Raw genomic sequence first — 19,097 nt, 5'->3', positions numbered from 1 at the left:
GGGTGCACAATCACGACTAAGAGAGTGTACACCCGTGCATATGTTTAAATAATAAATAATTATGTATAAACTATTATATACGCTTATGAAGTTAAAATTACGATAATACTCTCATGCTATATGCTCAAAAAGAGGATTGAATGGGAATAATCTTTCAATGGAAAAAATACTTAAAATACTATTAATAAAAATTATATATTGTAATAAAATTATTTAATAATATAAACATTTACTAAAATTTAGCCAATAAAAAAATTAAAAAGCTAAAAACATAAATTCCTTATAATATTGGGAATGTGGGCCGAAATGGGCCGACTATACGACACCGATTTGGTACCCCAATCACAACCGAATATATTTTATTTTCATCACCTTTATTTATTTATTTCTCTTTGCCGATAGAAGCGTGCATAGGACGCAGAGAATCGTCATGTCCAGTATTATCCTCTAACTTTGAGACTTGAAATAAAATCATAGCCGTTCATTGTCTTAATCATCTTACAATCTCAACCGTAGAAACATACAAAACAGAACCGACTAAGATACGTACGGTCAAGAAGCAAAGCGTCCAATAAGAAAATGCGGTTGTGTGGTCACGAGGAGCCCTCTTCGTTTATATAACAACCTTACCTCAGCTCGAACACAATCCAATCCTTGCACATTTTCTATAAGATTCTCCGATTCTTCATCTCTCTGTATGTTAATGATCTTCTTCTGGGTTTGGATTTTTATTCACTCATTAATCATGTTCGCATACGTTTGTTTCTTACGAATTTGTTTATCTTTGTTTAATGTTCTGTTTTTGTTCTAACTGAAATCAATTTCTTCATGTGGTTGTGCGCACATGATTGCCCTGTTATTAATTTTTCCGTTGGTTAATGGGTTTAGGATATTGATATTACTGCATCTGTTGTTGGTCTGCATGTTAGTGAAGATTGAGCGTTTGATCAGTGGCTTCATCAATTTTTCTATTTTGAGAAAGCTTACTTTGATTCATGGATCATTATGGGGATTAAGAAAATATCAGGCTTTTTAAATTTAATTCATTTTCTAGGGAGTAATTCTAATTTGTTCTGGTTTCTTATTTGTTCAATGTATTGAGCGCTTGATTAAGCTGAATGTTGGCGAATTGTCAATTAAAGGTTTTAGTACCGTATTTCATTTTTTGCAATTTATGGGAAATCGTTGGTGATGCTGACTTATGCCTTAGGGAAATAGTGCATATGATTTGTCTTTCCGATGATGAGTGAACTATTTTTGTGGTTTTGAATATGTGTAATATCTTTCCTGAACAATTTTGATGTCTAGAATTGATATATTAGTTATATGAATGCATTTCAGAGGAAGTATTGTTCGTTTGGCTTGAGGATAGAGATGTTTAGGACAATTTTCAGAGTCATAAACGTTGAGGGAATAATATGGATTTAAAATGTATTGAGAAAGTAAGTCTAAGATATTATTACTTAGCATAATTAGTGCCTCTTTGTATTTCCTCTGTATATACAAACTATCTTAGCTGTGCTAGTTGATGGCTGTTATTAGAAGACATTTGTCCATGCAATGAAGTATAGCATTTACCATGATTTTAGTAGGGTGATAACCTTTTTTAACTCAAGGACTATGAGATCAGAAGTACTAAAGGATATGGTTGTTGCCCATAAGATTCTATTGCCTGTATTTTTACATTAAGATTTGTTTCTAGAAATTCTTTAAATGGAATTGTGTTAGCTCATATGGGATTTTGAAATGTTTTCTTTAGCTAATCTAGTTGAAAGTTATTTATTGTTTTATTTCCAATTTCAGACTGACGTTTTTTCTGCTCTTGGTTGCAGCTGAGGTCATTTTAATTGAATCAAAGGGAATCAACTGTTGGTTACCGGCTCTTCCCCCAACAACCAAGGTTCATGTCTGAATTTGACAACCAGATTCCAAGTGCCTTTGGTGAGTTATGGCTAAAGCTGATTCTTTTGTATATGTTTGGATCCATGACAATGTGTCAAGTCTTTTATCGTCGATTTCTGTTTGTTATATGGTGGGGCAGATCCCTTCGCTGAGGCAAATGCTGAGGACTCAGGTGCTGGTTCAAAAGATTACGTCCATATTCGTGTCCAACAACGTAATGGGAGGAAAAGCCTGACAACTGTGCAAGGGTTGAAGAAGGACTACAGCTACAACAAGATTCTCAAGGACCTCAAGAAAGAGTTCTGCTGTAATGGCACCGTTGTTCAGGACCCTGAGTTAGGCCAGGTCAGTCACGGACCATTGGTTATATGTTTTAAAATCAATGTTTACTTAGAATAGTGTTTAGTATTGAGAGAAAGGTTATGCATATAAAAATAAACCTGAATGAATTTTTTTATACGATTTTCAGGTCATACAACTTCAGGGTGACCAAAGAAAGAACGTGTCAACCTTCCTTGTTCAGGTAATGGTATATGATTACATTAACAAGTATTTATGTATGAAAGAAAACTTTGTTTGTGCTTTGTGTAATATTGATTTTGATCTTGTGGCCAAACAGGCTGGCATTGTGAGGAAGGATTTCATCAAAATCCATGGCTTCTGAGTAGTAAAGAAGTTACTATATGTAGTTGGCATTGCTTATGCATAGTTGCAAGAAATATCTGATCAGAACTTATATTTACGTGGTCCTACTAAATATTGTTGTGTATGTGCTTCGTCAAAAAGTTTGAAACAGCTGGTTGGGTGTGGTGTTTTAATCTTCTGGCTGTGTTTTTATTGAGAATAAAGTTATGTTTTCCTGATTTATGTTCATGTGGTGACTTGGCACTAAATTTACAGATTGAGTTTGCGCAATGTTGTCATTACTGTTGGTTGTTACAGGAAAAACAATAAATAAATTAAAAATTTTCATCTCAAAGTAATATGGTCAAGCCTCAGCCAGGGGCAGTGTCATTATACAAGGGTAACAAGGCCTACATGAAAATTTGCGCAAGATGTGGTGATCCCTTTGAGTGTGCCTACTTGAGATAAAAACTTTTGGGCACCTGTCTGGACCTCAGTGACAAAGGGGAGAATTAGCTGGGTCGGCATCTGCGATTCAGATCACTTTCAAAGCTGGATGTTTATCAACTTGGGATAATTGGGTTTACTCGAATTTAAATATAAAAGTTGGGATATTAATTAATTTAATTATTTTTTAAGCATGCTATACAATTTTAATTTTAATTTATCTTTTATGTATCGTATGGGTATATCAAATCTTACATCAAAATCGTCTTAATTTAAGAATATAACATTTCATTATTTTGTTTAATATTTTATTTAAAGATTTAGAATTTAAACTATGAGATTTCTTTGTATGATGATGAATCTTACTTCGTTAATTTGTAAATTTTGGTTTTTATTATTGTTTTGTAATTAATTTAGTTATATGAATGATTTATTTATATCATATTGACATCAAATTTACATTAGAATGAAAGTAGTTTTTTAGACTGAAATAGAATACTTTGATTTTATTGGAAAAAGGAGGCGGGTGGGTGCGATACTATTTATAGGTACTATTTTGGGTAAATGAATAGGTGTGAATTGTTTATGGGTACTTCATGACATTGTTCACGAGATATTAGTATTATTCAGGGATAAACAGATAGACATGGGTTAGGCATGATGTTGTTCATGCTAGGGCTGGATTTGAGTTGGACAATTGAGTGTAGTCAAGCACGCTTCAAAGGTGTTAAAACTTGATTTGTTTAAAAGAAGTTGATTTTGACTCGAGTTTGAGCTTGAATAAAGTTGGATTCAGTTCAATACTGTAGTCAAACAAAAATAATTAAAACGACGTTATTTTGATGTGTATTGATCACAATGATATTATTTAGTCGATCCATATTGAATTTTTTTAAGCTTGTGAATTTTCAGATCCAAATACCTCTAAAGCACAAGCTCAAACTAAAAAATATTTAATTTTCAAGCTTAAATTTGAGTTCGAGTTTGAGCTTCAATAAACTTGATTTGAATCCAACTCTAGTTCATAGGGGTATTATTAACAAAAAATGTGGATAGGCATGGGGTAGTAGGGTAAGCGCAATACTATACATGAGAAATATTTATAGACACTGTTTATGAGATAAATATATATATTTGATAAACGGATGTCATTCATGTTATTTCTTAAGATTAAAGACGAGGATAAAATGAGTATGAAGTTGGTGTCAAAGTTATATTTGTAATATCTGTAAAAAATGGGTTTAGGTTTAGAAGAGGATTAAAAAAAAAGGTTAATTAATTTTCCTATAAAATTACATTAATTTTATTCCTCTAATGTAATTTTAAGACTAACTACAAACTTTCCAAGCTAATTTCGTCAATAAACGGTTGATTAGTCAATCTAAGCCATGAATAATAAGTTAAACATTTGTTGAGATAATTACCTTACCAAGTCATAAGTAATTTTACTTGAGTAAAATTGTTTGTCCAGTACTTCTGTCTATTAACTTAACAAAGTCTTTACATGATAGTGCACGGTGCAAATTGCGAGTGATTGAAAGATCTGTTTTATTTAAGACCAGACCAGAACAGCAACCCGACAAAGCTGGGGTAGACCTAGGCCTACTGCTCTCCCATTATAATAATATTTGTCTTATCGTTCTTCCTTTGGCTTAGCCTTTTTATCATTTACTGCTAACTTTAGTGTCATCCTCATGGTAATCTGCTTGCCAATTCTCTTACCAAACAGTTACTTTCTGGACAAACTTGCGTGTTCAGCACTAACACCAATTTGACTTTTCTATTGTCATATCCAAACCGTTAAACTTAAAGCTATGACAACTGATTCCATGAATGAGTCTGTTGGGATTGAAATAAAGTTATGAGCAGAAGTAGGGAAGATAAAATACCAATACCAACAAACGGTTCAAGTGTTCAACTACCTATCAAAGTTGGACTAAAGCCTACTCCATGTCCATCAACTACCATTCTTCTTAGCTTTCCTTTTCACACTGACACGGCCCTTTCTTCTCCATCCTATTAATACTACTCCATAGCCGCCTTTCAATTTCACATTCATACCGCACAACACGCAATTATTTTTTATTCATTGAATTCTTGGGCTTTGCTGTTTCAACTTTTGATGGCTGACTTGGATCAAACTCCTGATGATGCCTCTGTGGATTCTACAGGTGCACCTTTTTCAATTTCCTCTCGTGTTTAATTCTTAATGGCTGACTTTTATTTCTTTGTTGCAGACCAATCTAGTCAAGACTCTAAGCTTAAATTTTCGGAAGATGAAGAAACTCTTATAACTAGGATGTTTAATCTGGTTGGTGAGAGGTGGGGTTGATTCATTTTCTTCTTTCTATATTCAAAAATTAAATAGCAAGGAGCCTATTGAAACTTAAGTTTTATTACTTCAGGTGGTCTCTGATTGCTGGAAGAATTCCTGGAAGAACAGCCGAGGAAATTGAGAAATACTGGACTTCCAGATTCTCCACCAGTGAATGAATTGAGAAGCCCTTTTAAAACCAATTGGCTTGTCAGTATTGTGCCTGGAAAATATTGGGGGTTGGAGGAAAGTATAGTATGGAACTTTGCCAAATGGGGCATTTCTTAGTGTGTTTGCAACATGGTTCTTTCAGCGTATATGCCTACTAATGTTTGGATTGTAAGCTTTTGTGATGTGATTCAGGAGCTCAAGTATCTGTAAATATATGGTTTCTGTGACATGATTTATGTGAAGGTTTTTCTTTTTGTTCTCAAGCTCAAGCACAAAACTTTGTCCTCATTTAAACCCTTAACTTTACATTCTCCCTGACAAACTCTAGTTTATATTTCAGTACTTGTAACAGAATAATGAAACATTTACAGAACAAGAATTTACTACTCAATGACACTTGAACAGAGAGATGCTTTTGTCTAATTGGTTAGCTAGAATTTACCATACAATAAATAGACCGCACAGAAAGGGACACGCTTATGGGGCTTATTCATGACAGCCATTAATGACCACACTTCACCTTTATGCTACCAGTTCTGCTTTGGTTCTGTCCAGCTATTATTTCTCTTCAGTACCTATCATCTTTATTCTTAATCAGGAATGCACCATCAATTCTTTCTTCCATATCCCCTCCTAAGTCCATTATTTTAGGGAATTTCAACAATGGGTCCCATCTCCCTGATATGATTGATACTGCTATCGTATTTATAATGAGTACGCTTGTGAAAAAAGTAGATGGAGTTTATTCTAGATAAGGAAGTGACGAAGGAATCATATTTTAAAAGTTAATTATTAAGATTGAAAAGTTTAAAGTTATATAAATCTCACACTTCAAAAGCTTATATTACTATCTTATTTATAATATGTGATCTAAATCTCATATCTTATATTTAAAATCATAACAGAAGGGATTAATATAATTATAATGATGAAAACTTAGTGATTAAAAAAATAGGGTAGTCACAATTAAGGAAGATGAGTGTTAATCAGCCACGTCAACTTGAATATTTGATGTAGAATATTAATAGGTCCTTTTTTGTGTTTTCACATTTGCTTAAGCAATGCACCACATTAAAATATGGGAAATTAAACAAATTGCCCAAAACTTACCCAAACTAAGCAAAACTACCTATATTAATTCACATAAAGCAAAATTGCCCAATAAATGTGAAATGACCAAAATACCCCCATATGTTAAGGTTGTTTGACATATAGATTTGAAATTTTATCTATATTCTCGATATTATTATCCAATTTGTCATGATAACAATTTTTTTTTTCACAGAAAAGTTCACAAAAAAAAAAATGTGGGAACTCGAAGGGGGAATTAAGATTCCCAGACGTGGAGCGACACTTTCGGACAAAGGCCACATCACAGATGCAATGAGATCTAATGTCCAAGATTAAATTTACATTGACAAAGGAGCAATTAAGGTTATTCGAGAGCATGTATTTTGGATACTTTTTGCATTTTCCAAATATGAGATTTAGTGAAGTATAAATACACTTCTTCATATTAAGACAGATGTTAAGGGATGATAGAAGAGACTTGTTTGGTTTTGGGTTAAAGTATACTATCAAAATGCCCCATTTTGGAAAATTTTATTTCACACCCTTATTTTTTATCAATTATCAAAATATCTTCTATATTATTACAAATTTCATTTAACACCCTTGTACAATGTCTAGTATCAAAATATCCTCTATATTTTGAAAATTTTTATTTAATACTCTTATATTTTGTCTAATATCAAAATACCTTTTATATTTTTTAATGTCATTTTATGACACAATTCTATATTAATTTTTAAAACATACGAACTTAAATTAATGGATAAATTAAATTTTGAGTTAAAATTTATATAAATAACTTGTTATCACAAATCAAACTCAGAAATATGAATGTTCTTCTTTTCGAACGAATCTATAGTATCGGATATTGAATAAAACTGAAAATTTAGATGGTGTGAGAAATGCATGAAAGGTGGGGGTTTACATGGAAGATATAAAAGGTATTTTTTTAAAATAGTTGGACATTTTTACACAAGTTGTTTGACTTTTGGATATTTCGACTTTAATCCTTCAAACTTGGGCATTTTTCTTTAAACCAATTATATTTGGGCAATTAATTTAAATTCTCTTAAAATATTAAGAAGAAGATTTGATGGCAAATGAAGGCAGAACATGTTGAGAAAGCCATGCCGACAGATGACCCAAGGCTAAAACAGAAGGCCCAGAGAAGTTATGGTTTCAACACCACCTAAGTGAGCATACCCAAAAAAAAATCTAAAAAAGACTAGAATAAAAGCTTTCCATTTAAATATGAAATAATATTTAAATAAGAAAAAAATGTTTTTCATATAAATTAATAATAATTATTACAATGAACGAGTGAAAATGAAATGAAGGTTCTATTCTGTTATGTCTTGAAGTGCTAAATAGTGTAGCTTACCCTATCCAACCCATCCCCAATAAAGTTGAATTAGAAATTGTTCCCAGCCTTAAAATCTAAATACTTATAATTGTATGATTTACGTGGCTACACGAGATTATTATTCAATCACGACCACCTTTATTATTTTCTAAGAATTCAGAATCCACTAAGAAAGAAAGTTAGTTTGGTATCTCATGTTCTAAAGCCCTCAATTCATGGTATGAGAAATTGTTAGCAGCATGTTATATTAGGGTTGGAAGGGTTGGATATGAGTCAAACTAGTTTGAGTTTGATTATCAATTCAATTTGTTCAAGCTCGACACTAGTTGTTTTGACTTGAGCATGAGCCATGGGTTTGCATTGTTATTAAGCTTAAGTTTAAGTTTGTTATGACAATGATCAGTTTGATAGACTTATGAGTGTTTTACATAAAGTTGGTAAAATGATGTCATTTTAGTAAATTCAAAATACATATATCCCCATTCATTGTCAATATCACATTAGTTAAATTGTAAACTGATGAACTATTAGAACTTTTAAAGTGAAGATTTATGTTCAAACTTCTAACACACTTGTGAAACCTTAACTTACTTTTTGACTCTTTAGGTCTCAAATTGAAGTCAAGAATCCCAAACCTTTGATCATAATTTGTCATTCAGACACCATTAAGTGTTGGCATTGGAAAAACCTTTTGGGCGTAAAAGCATTCTTTACTTTGGTCTTTGATGTATGATCTTCTTAGTGGTTTGTTTATTTTTTTGCATATAAGAACGATGGTTCTAGTAACCCTTTTCTATTTATGCTTTGTTTGCCCCACTTTTTAAGGCCAGATAGGAGAATTCCCTCGGTGGCTGTTTTCTAAGACTTTCAGCCATAAAACCTTATGTTTTGATACCTTTGGATTAGTTTCATGTTAACACTGCTATTATAACTAATTTCCATGCGTGTGTATTTACTTAGTCATTTTAGCTTAGGAGTAACACTAATCTGCAAAGTCTTTATTAAGCCTTGGACCATACTTGGGTGGCTTCGGACTCTGTTTGTTAATTAGGTTATAGATTAACGATAATGCTTAGTAGCAAGAAAGTGCTCAACTCTACTGGCAAAGCACGATGTATTTAAAAAAGGCTTTGGAGGCTTTTATTGACAAAAAAATCTATAACCATCTAGGATGAATTTGGCTAACAATTTGTTTGATGATATCTTTTTGTGATCTTAAGTTCATCGTTAGTGAAATTGGTGCTCCCATGATTTCTAGCTATTCCTAGGATAAAGTTTCACTCTCTTCATCTTATTTTGTTTCAGCATGCATGCATCATCTATTCATCTTAATTTGTTCTATATAGTCCATAGTTCTTATAAATCAACCAAATAAATGAAACCAGGAAGTAAACAAACCAACAAGTAACTTTTTTCTATTGGAAATTTTCTGATATGGGTTAACATTAATTGTAATTTTGGGTTAATAAAATCAATTAATTAAATAGATGCTAGTTTACAGATATGCTTAAGTGATTAATAAAGATAAGTCTAATATACTTAAAAGTTATGATCTGAGTAAACAACATAAGTATAGACTTTGAGGTTTATTGGAGTTTAATAGGGGGTTAATTAACCTATTCTATATATTGCATGGATCTTTGCTTCAAAACAGTGGCGGACCCAAAAATGATGTTTAGAGGGGTCAAGGTTAGAATAACATAAATAAATTTTAAATTAATATAAATATAAATATTTGTATTAATAAACAATAATTAACTAATAGATTCATAATTGTCCTTGATGTGATTTTATCGTTTGAAAATATTGTATAATAACTTCATTATCAATACTATCAAATACATTTTTCTCTATATATACAACTAAGTTATCATTTAATTATTGATTACTCATTCTATTTCGCAAATGATTTTTCATAAGATTTATTACTAAAAATGCTCTCTCTACACTAGCAATGACAACTAGTAAAATCAAAGCTAATTTCACTAACAAATAAATTAATGGAAAAGCTTTATCCTTCTTAATTTCAACCATCAATCTTGCAAGATCCCCAATCTCATTCAATCCAAAAAAATTGGCATTAAAACGTACATCCAAAATATAAACATCAAGTTGAGAATCAAGTGTCATGAGTTTTAAGTCAGAAAAATCTTTTGGATAAAGTTCAACAAGACGTATAAACTTTTATTTATCAAAAGCAACAAAATTCTCATTTGGACATAAGCATGCCAAACAAATAAACAATTTCATGTTTACCTCATTGAAACGATCATTCAACTCTTGAAGTTGCATATCAAATGGTGTACATCCAAAATATAAACATCAAGTTGAGAATCAAGTGTCATGAGTTCTAAGTCAGAAAAATCTTTTGGATAAAGTTCAGCAAGACGCATAAACTTTTATTGATCAAAAGCAACAAAATTCTCATTTGGACATAAGCATGCCAAACAAATAAACAATTCCATGTTTACCTCATTGAAATGATCATTCAACTCTTAAAGTTGCATATCAAGCACACTATAAAATGCTTCAATGCAATAATGGTGCACATTTGTGATACCTTGAGTTTTGCATTGTGATTGCCCTTAAATAAAATATTTATCATCCATATTTGGGACATCAATGTCATGATTGATACAAAAAGAACAAACTTTGTGTGATAAATTCTGCTATCCACTATCCACCATCACTTGCAAAGCTTGCTTACATGCTTCAACTAAATTCATAGCATTTACAATATCTTGATCTTTTCTTTGTAGTGCTTGAGAAAGTTCATTTGTAAAACCGAGTACATCCTTAATCATAAAAAGACTAAACACAAAGTCAAATGACTGCATCAATTTCAATATATTTTTTGCTTGAAATCTTTGCGTAGAGTTTATCCCATCCTTTGCCACAATTTCAAGAACATCAATCATGGATGAGAACAACAAGATTATGCTCATAAATGAACCATAATGTGAGCCCTAACGCGTATTACTAACACGTTTCAAATTTGACTCTAATTAAGACCTTTTCCATTTGAAAGTTCACCATTAGAAAGAGCCTCAATAACTTTACAAGTTTGCTTATCTATAACAATATCACAATGTTTTGATGAAACACCAACAATATTAACTATAATTGCCACAATATTAAAGAGGTCATTAACATCATCTTGGTTCTTTGCTAAAGCCATAAGAGCCAATTGAAATTGATGGGCAAAATAATGAATATAATAAGCACATCTATTCTCTTTTAAAATCAATGTCTTCAAACCATTAAATTCTCCTTGCATATTACTAGCTCTATCATAACCTTGTCCTTACACTCTAGAAAAGCTCAACCCATGCTTAGAAAAAAAATTGTCGAGTGATGTCTTGAGTGAGTGAGACTCATCAATATAAAGAATAAAAAATCCTCTAAATCTCGAATGATAGCACTTACAATTTCATATGAAGCAGTGTTTACAATATCTTTATGAATCTTAGGTGATGTTAATTTGAGATTATTAGTAGTATTTTTGAAAGCAACATCATAAACATCTTCATTATGATCAACAAGAAATCGTAGAAGCTCAAGAAAATTCTCTTAATTGTTTGAATTATAAGATTCATCATAACCACAAAATGCTAGTCCTTGTCTTAGATGAAAACAGACACAGTCAATGTAACATTTAAATGAGTTTGATACTTAGTCTGTGCTTCAGAAGAATGTCTATAAAAAAATGTCTGAATATGTTGCTCTTGATTCAATAATGATTCACATATTCTTTGAGCTTGATTATAAGTACTATTAGCACTTCCAAAATGAATGTTCAGTTTTTCTTTTTTTTTTCCTATTTGAAAACCCTTGACCAACAAAACGATCACCACCCCTTTTATCACAAACATTTGGCTTGAAAAGATAACAATAAAAACAAAATACTGTCTTTCGCTATACTATATTCCAACCATTGATCAAACTCATTAAACCAAGAAACAACAAATCGCCTTGAAAATCCATCAAAATCTCTAAAAAGAAACTCATGGCCTTTTGGTTAACAAGGATCCATTTTCAAATACAATCTTTTAATTTGATCTCAAATATTAGGATCATAATCTAAAATTCGGGCTCATAAGCCGATCCATAGAAAGATCTTACAAATTGACATCCACATTTTTCCTTGAATCATCAATATTATCCTCTTATTCAGATGATGAGATCATTGTTGATTTCCTTCTGAAATATTTCTTCATACTATTTCAAAACAACAATATATTATTACATTCTATCAGTTAGATTTCAGTTGAATTACACTATCACATAATAAAAATAAATAGAGAAAATAGAAGCATATAGGCAGTATCCTTGAACACAAGATCAATTGCTTAAGAGCTCAATAAAATATGTGATTCCTTAGTTACTTTATTTGTTACTAATACCTGTCACAAAAACACATGTAAAAAGTTAATACAATATATAGGCAGTATCCTTGAACACAAGATCAATTGCTTAAGAGCTCAATAAAATATGTGATTCCTTAGTTACTTTATTTGTTACTAATACCTGTCACAAAAACACATGTAAAAAGTTAATACAATAAAATCGCCCTATGTTGAAAGTAAAAAGAATTTTATCAATATGCCATGTAAAAATCATGTATATAAAACAGGTTACTGTATTAGTGTATTGTTGCAAACATTATAGTTTCCTTAATAAAAAGTTTGCTTTATTAAGGTTAGTTTTATTTAGAGTTTGGCTTTATTCCAAGAACCCAAATGTACCAACATGAAATAGAAAGTGGCCTAGAGTTCAATTCATAATGATTTAATTCATGAGCTTGCTATATATTATATTGGTATGAAAAGTTTGCTTTTGTTAGCCAACGATTTTGACATTAAAATTTGTCGAAGAAGACAAAGAACAAATATTTTACAGACAAATAGGACAAAAAATTGCCAAGGAGTATTGACATATTCCTTAATAAAATATTAATAATAGGTTGTTAATATATTTATATTATAGTGCTGTATCTATTTAAAAGTTTCCCTTAATTTAATTTTCTTGTCCCAGTGGATAGTGGTAGACAGTTGATGAAAACTGGAAAAGGTCAATACTTTGAACAAAAAAGAAGAGAAAATGGTGAGAAACTCAAAAACAGTTATCCTATTTTGCCAGTGTTAAGTATAATTGGGAAGGTATTTGAATGTAAAATTGTAAATTATAATATATACAAACAGGGGTATAATTGTAAATTCATCTAAGCCTAATTTTTTTTTTAAAAGTCAAGGAGGGTCAACCCTCCTTGACCTCTACTGAGTCTGCCACCGCTTCAAAACTTAATACAATATGACTTGCTCATTGAAAGTTGTCACTTATGGAGATTTTTAGAGTAAAAAATTAAGTCACATCGAGAGGTAAGTTCGACAAGTTATCTCAGCAACTTAACGAATTTTGATTGTATAACGATTCAGATATTTCTATAATTATAAAGAATAATATTCAATATTTTATAATTTATATATAAATCTTGCAGATTTAGGATTGCATATTTCATGTTTGTTTATGAAAAATTATCTTGCATTTTCCTCTTTGTTTAACAAATTGATATGTAGGATGGACCCAAGAAAGGTTGATGCAAGACCTGTAAGTTGAGCTTCATCAAGTGCCTTCACTGGAAAGCAATATCACGCCTGCTTGCGCATCAATGAGAGGGAAGACACAAATTTAAAAACCTCCACCAACCAAGTGTTTGTACTATATGATTTTGAAGTGATTCCACTATTAAAAAAAGGTTTTAACAATTAAAAAAAAAAAAGTTGCTATAACTTTTTCCATTCAATCTCTTAATGATAGGTTAAAAAAGTTTTGTCTTTAATATAAGTGATGAGGGGAGTAAGCCCAATCGCTAAAAATACAAATAATAAGGAATATTTTTGTTGTTAAAACAATTGTACTTATTAAAAATTACAATAACGATAAATACCGATATCATTATAGTAATATTTATCTGTTACTAAATATAATATCAATAATAAATATTTTTATTATTATAACTATATTTATTAATTATTAAACATAATATTAATAATGAATATTTCAATCATTCTAAGTAAATTTATTTGTTACTATATATAATATCAACAATAAATATTTATTTTGTTATAAACAAATTACTAGTCACTAAATATAATATAAATAATTAATATTTTTGTTGTAAAAATAATATTTATTGGTTATTAAAATAACAATAAAAATTTCATGATTATGGTAAGAGGAATATTATTAATAATGAAAATTTAATTGTAAAAAATTTTTAGTTACATCGATTATGTACTAATTACAATTTCATCCATATGATCTACAATTATAAAAAATAAAGAAAAAATTATAAATTTTTTATTATGATAATCTCTTATATAATCAAAATTAAAAAATTATTACAAGTAACATAAAAATTTATGTATTATGCAAAACCAATATTTGGGTATTACATGTTTAACTTGTATCTTCAAGCACCAATAAAGTGTGAAGAGAGAGGATTAGATTAAAAAATACATACTATTGACGAATGGTGACATAATGCTTTCAAAAGTTAGAATAGCTCACATTGAGAAAACTTGAGCTTTTCAAGCTCAAATATATAAGATCAAACCTGTTCGAGTTGAGCTAGAACACCATGTGTGAAGTTGAGCTCGGGTACTCACCCTTCACAATTTATCGAACTCAAGTTTAGATTTAAACTTAACTCTTCCTACGCCTAGACTAGTCCCATACTGGAGGTCTGCTCACCTCATGCACATCATGTGTAGCCTTACCTTAAAACAACTCTTATTCTACTATATATGGCATAAACGGGTCAGCTATTTGGCTTGCAAGTATTATCATCCGTAGACCAATTGGTTAGCATTAAGCGCCTGCCCTGGTGTGTTATTATCTACCACTCATTAGCCGATTAAATAGATGCACCGGCACCGCAATGGACGATTCGCGATTCTGCTGAGGGATAGCTGCCCATACCATATAGCATTTATAAAAAATAAGATGACAGTAACCAAACCAAAGTTTCAGGATAGAACTGGATGAAAATGAGGTAGGCTTAGCCTTATCTTAACCTTCCTCGGGACTTACAATTCCAATCTCTTGCAACAACTTCTGTCGTCACCCCATCTGCCACCAGCAGCCACCAGGTCTCCAGCCCAGTCAAACCTTTTCTATCTTTGTTAACCAGGCGGTGCGTTTCAAGAGATAACTACTAAAGCACCGCTTACTTTTGCATATGCGTATACAGGTAGCTAGTTTTATCCATTCAATTGGCTTCCTCACCGACAGGGTGACAAGTAATTCCTGCATTATGGATAATTTCCTTACGTGTTTAGTTCCGAGACGACCACATGTTTGAGAATTAGAGGTTCGACCTGATCTTAACTGAATTGAATTAGATTTACCATGTGATTTAATGTTTGTATCATAATTTTACAAGTTTAGAATAAGCGAGCTAACAATATCAGTTAGCTTATAGATAGAGTAAGAATTAATCCATCTCCTCTTCCTCCCCTCCTTGTTGAGGTCAAGTGCAAATACTGATCAAACTTGCCTATTCCTAGCCAGATAGACATCTTGAAATGGATTCATACTGCACTAGAATTATGATAGAGAAGCAAAGTAGCATGAAAACTCACAATGAGGTACGTTTCCACGTTTTGAAAATATTTTCGTTTTCAAAACTCCCTAAAAATTGTACGAAATGTCGACGTGTTTCTTTTTAAAAAAAAATCATGAAATCGATTAAACATACATTTTTTGCATTTTCAAATCTGAAATATCTTTAAATCTCATATTGAATTCATCTCCTCTCTACTCTTCGATGTATTATTTGTCTCTCTTTCCTGATATAATATATAAATTAATGTGTATTTTTATATGGGTCAAACTAAATGTATATGACCTTTTGTTAGCTACCTACATTGTGTATTAAATGTGTTTTTATAATGAATATGACTTGTGTTTTTGAAAATATGCCTATACAAGCACGATTATCAAATTTGGAAGCTAGATGATTACGTTATATTAATGTGTTGAATAACGGATAATACAAATAGGAACAGGAAAAACTGAAACCACTTATATGTAAAATCATGAAGAAAAATAGATGGCATAATGCAAAATGAAATAAGACAGGAGCAAAGTGTGGCAGTGGCACAGGATAGTTGAAGAAATGACATCACCTTACTTGCGTGCAAATGCAGCTTCCCAAGGATTAGTTTCAAACTTTTCTGAAGATAACAATTGCAATTTTGTTTTTTTTTATGAAGAAAACTATGCAGAAGTTAGCAACGTGGATAAACACAATTGAGGAAAATTAAAGCAGTGGAATTTTCTTGGAATCTGTTTTTTTCTTATCCACAGAGGCATTGTTATTGTTATCTTCTCAGCCCGCCTTCTGTTATAAATTGAGGAGCTTGGAGGAGGCTTTTTGCATGAACTTCTCTTAGTTGGTAAGATTACATTTATATCACAAAAGCTTTTCTACAGCAATCCCAAGTTCTACCATGGCTGCATCTTACTCAGTGCCTTCAATGGTAAACCTGAGAACAGCTATTCTTTTCTTCTCCCAAACATTACTTCCATCTTTCTTTGTGTTTTTCACTAAATTTCTTAGATCATTTTTTCAAAGTGGGGCTGAACTGTACTAATGGGTTTTTGTATCTGCAATGCATGCAAAGCTTTTAGTAAAAACAAGTACAGATCTTTCCCTCAGAGGGCACTTTTAGTTCCGTACTTAAGAAATTTATGTTAAACTGCTAAGCTCACTAATGAAGTATATGGAGAACAATTCACTTATGGAGGCATTTTTTATTTTTTATAACCGCTTAAAAATTATTTAACATATATAAATAAAGAACTCAAATTTGTCATCGGTATAATAGTTTGTATGGAACAAAGTTCGGCAAGATTGTGTCATTAATATCGTCATTAACGAGCCAGAATTCTTTTGTGCAGATAATGGAGGAAGAAGGGAGATATGAAGCAGATGTTGCAGAGGTGCAAGCGTGGTGGAACACAGAGAGGTTCAAGCTAACCGGGCGACCATATTCAGCAAGAGATGTTGTGGCTCTACGAGGGACCCTTAGACAAGATTATGGCTCCAACGAGATGGCCAAAAAGTTATGGAGAACTCTCAAAACACACCAAGCCAATGGCACTGCTTCCAGGACTTTCGGTGCACTTGACCCAGTCCAGGTAACCATGATGGCCAAGCACTTGGACTCCATTTATGTCTCTGGTTGGCAATGCTCATCCACCCACACTTCAACCAATGAGCCAGGCCCAGACCTTGCTGATTACCCCTATGACACTGTTCCAAACAAAGTGGAGCATCTTTTCTTTGCCCAGCAATACCATGATAGAAAACAAAAAGAGGCACGCATGAGCATGAGCCGTGAAGACAGGGCCAGAACCCCTTATGTTGATTACCTGAAGCCGATTATAGCTGATGGTGATACTGGGTTTGGTGGCACTACAGCAACTGTTAAACTTTGCAAACTTTTTGTTGAGCGTGGCGCTGCTGGTGTTCATATTGAGGACCAGTCTTCGGTGACCAAAAAATGTGGTCATATGGCCGGAAAAGTGCTTGTTGCAGTTAGTGAACACATCAATAGGCTTGTGGCTGCTAGGTTGCAATTTGATGTTATGGGGGTGGAAACAGTTTTGGTTGCTAGGACCGATGCGGTTGCGGCTAATTTGATTCAAACCAATGTGGACACTAGAGACCATCAGTTCATTCTCGGAGCGACAAATCCAAATCTTAGAGGAAAAGCTTTGGCTCATATTTTGGCAGAAGCAATGGCTGCCGGCAAAACTGGAGGTGAACTTCAAGCCATTGAGCAGAATTGGCTGGCGATGGCTGAGCTCAAGACATTCTCTGAATGTCTTATTGATGCAATCAAGAATATGAATGTTAGTGAGGATGAGAAAAGGAGGAAATTAAATGAATGGATGACCCAATCTAGCTATGACAAGTGTCTGTCCAATGAACAAGGCAGAGAGATTGCTGAGAGATTGGGGCTTAAGAATCTCTTCTGGGACTGGGACTTGCCCAGAACAAGAGAAGGATTCTACAGGTTCAAAGGGTCAGTTACGGCTGCAGTTGTTCGCGGCTGGGCCTTTGCTCCACATGCCGATCTTATTTGGATGGAGACTGCCAGCCCTGACCTGGTGGAGTGCACCAACTTTGCAGAAGGAGTGAAATCAAAGCACCCAGAGATCATGTTAGCCTATAACCTTTCACCATCTTTCAACTGGGACGCATCAGGAATGACTGATGAACAAATGAAAGATTTTATTCCAAGAATAGCTAGGCTTGGCTACTGTTGGCAGTTCATAACACTGGCAGGTTTCCATGCTGATGCGCTTGTGATTGACACATTTGCCAAAGATTATGCCAGGAGAGGTATGTTGGCTTATGTGGAGAGGATCCAGAGGGAAGAAAGGAACCATGGAGTTGACACACTTGCTCACCAAAAGTGGTCTGGTGCAAACTACTATGATAGGTACCTCAAGACTGTCCAGGGAGGCATTTCTTCAACAGCTGCTATGGGCAAAGGCAAGTTAAAAAAACTAACTATTTCCCATCTTCTTCCAACATATTAAGAATAAATGAAACATTTTTTGATAGCTCTTTTTGCCGTTACTTGTGCAGGAGTAACTGAAGAGCAATTCAAGGAAACATGGAGTAGGCCAGGGGCGATGAACATTGATGAAGGAAATGTGATGGTTGCTAAAGCAAGAATGTGAGAGAGCTACTTGAAGTTGAGTTCACCCAGACCCTGTATTGTGCAACTTGGAAGAAATAATTTGTTATGTGTCCGTAATGATTCACTATGTGATTGGCGTCATTAGTCTTTTTGGGCATTCTTTGGCCACATTGTTCTGTTTAGTAACTCTGTTCTAGCTCTCCAAGGGCCTCAAGTGAAATAACTTCTTTATGCATTGGTTTCCTTTTTCAAATACAATTACCAAAAGGAGTTTGTTTCCTCTGCCACATCAATCTCATTCATGGGTAAACATTAAACGTATATTAGGATAGAATATGAATGAAATGTTATATATATTTTAAGATGTATTAAATTAATATAATATAATAAATATATTATATAATACGAAATATATCTTTTAAGAGAAAATAAATAATGTATATAAAAAATTTTAAAATTTTAGATGTAATATTTTTTAATACGATAA

General features: G+C 32.6%; 2 protein-coding genes across 2 annotated transcripts; both read left to right on the top strand.

The window, feature by feature from the left end:
• Positions 1–492: 492 nt before the first annotated feature.
• Positions 493–2,775, top strand: LOC123195459 (protein translation factor SUI1 homolog). The gene is made up of 5 exons (XM_044609157.1): positions 493–695; positions 1,833–1,941; positions 2,042–2,247; positions 2,372–2,425; positions 2,522–2,775. The coding sequence occupies exons 2-5, from the start codon at positions 1,905–1,907 to the stop codon at positions 2,564–2,566; spliced, it is 342 nt and encodes a 113-aa protein (XP_044465092.1). The 5' UTR covers positions 493–695; positions 1,833–1,904; the 3' UTR covers positions 2,567–2,775.
• Positions 2,776–16,332: 13,557 nt separating this feature from the next.
• On the top strand, positions 16,333–18,897 carry LOC123196002 (isocitrate lyase). Its single transcript, XM_044609888.1, has 3 exons — positions 16,333–16,435; positions 16,857–18,459; positions 18,556–18,897. The coding sequence occupies exons 1-3, from the start codon at positions 16,406–16,408 to the stop codon at positions 18,648–18,650; spliced, it is 1,728 nt and encodes a 575-aa protein (XP_044465823.1). The 5' UTR covers positions 16,333–16,405; the 3' UTR covers positions 18,651–18,897.
• The last annotated feature ends 200 nt before the right edge of the window (positions 18,898–19,097 follow it).

Source organism: Mangifera indica, chromosome 14 (assembly GCF_011075055.1).
Source record: "Mangifera indica cultivar Alphonso chromosome 14, CATAS_Mindica_2.1, whole genome shotgun sequence".
Taxonomy (NCBI): domain Eukaryota; kingdom Viridiplantae; phylum Streptophyta; class Magnoliopsida; order Sapindales; family Anacardiaceae; genus Mangifera; species Mangifera indica.
The sequence above is the reverse complement of the archived record's forward strand: the minus strand, read 5'-3'. Positions and strand labels throughout refer to the sequence as shown.

Bases quoted from the DNA above. Each gene is read 5' to 3' on its own strand.
- LOC123195459 (XM_044609157.1), top strand. From the start codon at position 1,905: ATGTCTGAATTTGACAACCAGATTCCAAGTGCCTTTG. The intron at 2,248-2,371 runs GTCAGTCACGGA...TACGATTTTCAG, and splicing joins AGGACCCTGAGTTAGGCCAG to GTCATACAACTTCAGGGTGA. The intron at 2,426-2,521 runs GTAATGGTATAT...GTGGCCAAACAG, and splicing joins TGTCAACCTTCCTTGTTCAG to GCTGGCATTGTGAGGAAGGA.
- LOC123196002 (XM_044609888.1), top strand. From the start codon at position 16,406: ATGGCTGCATCTTACTCAGTGCCTTCAATG. The intron at 16,436-16,856 runs GTAAACCTGAGA...TCTTTTGTGCAG, and splicing joins CTTACTCAGTGCCTTCAATG to ATAATGGAGGAAGAAGGGAG. The intron at 18,460-18,555 runs GCAAGTTAAAAA...TTACTTGTGCAG, and splicing joins AACAGCTGCTATGGGCAAAG to GAGTAACTGAAGAGCAATTC.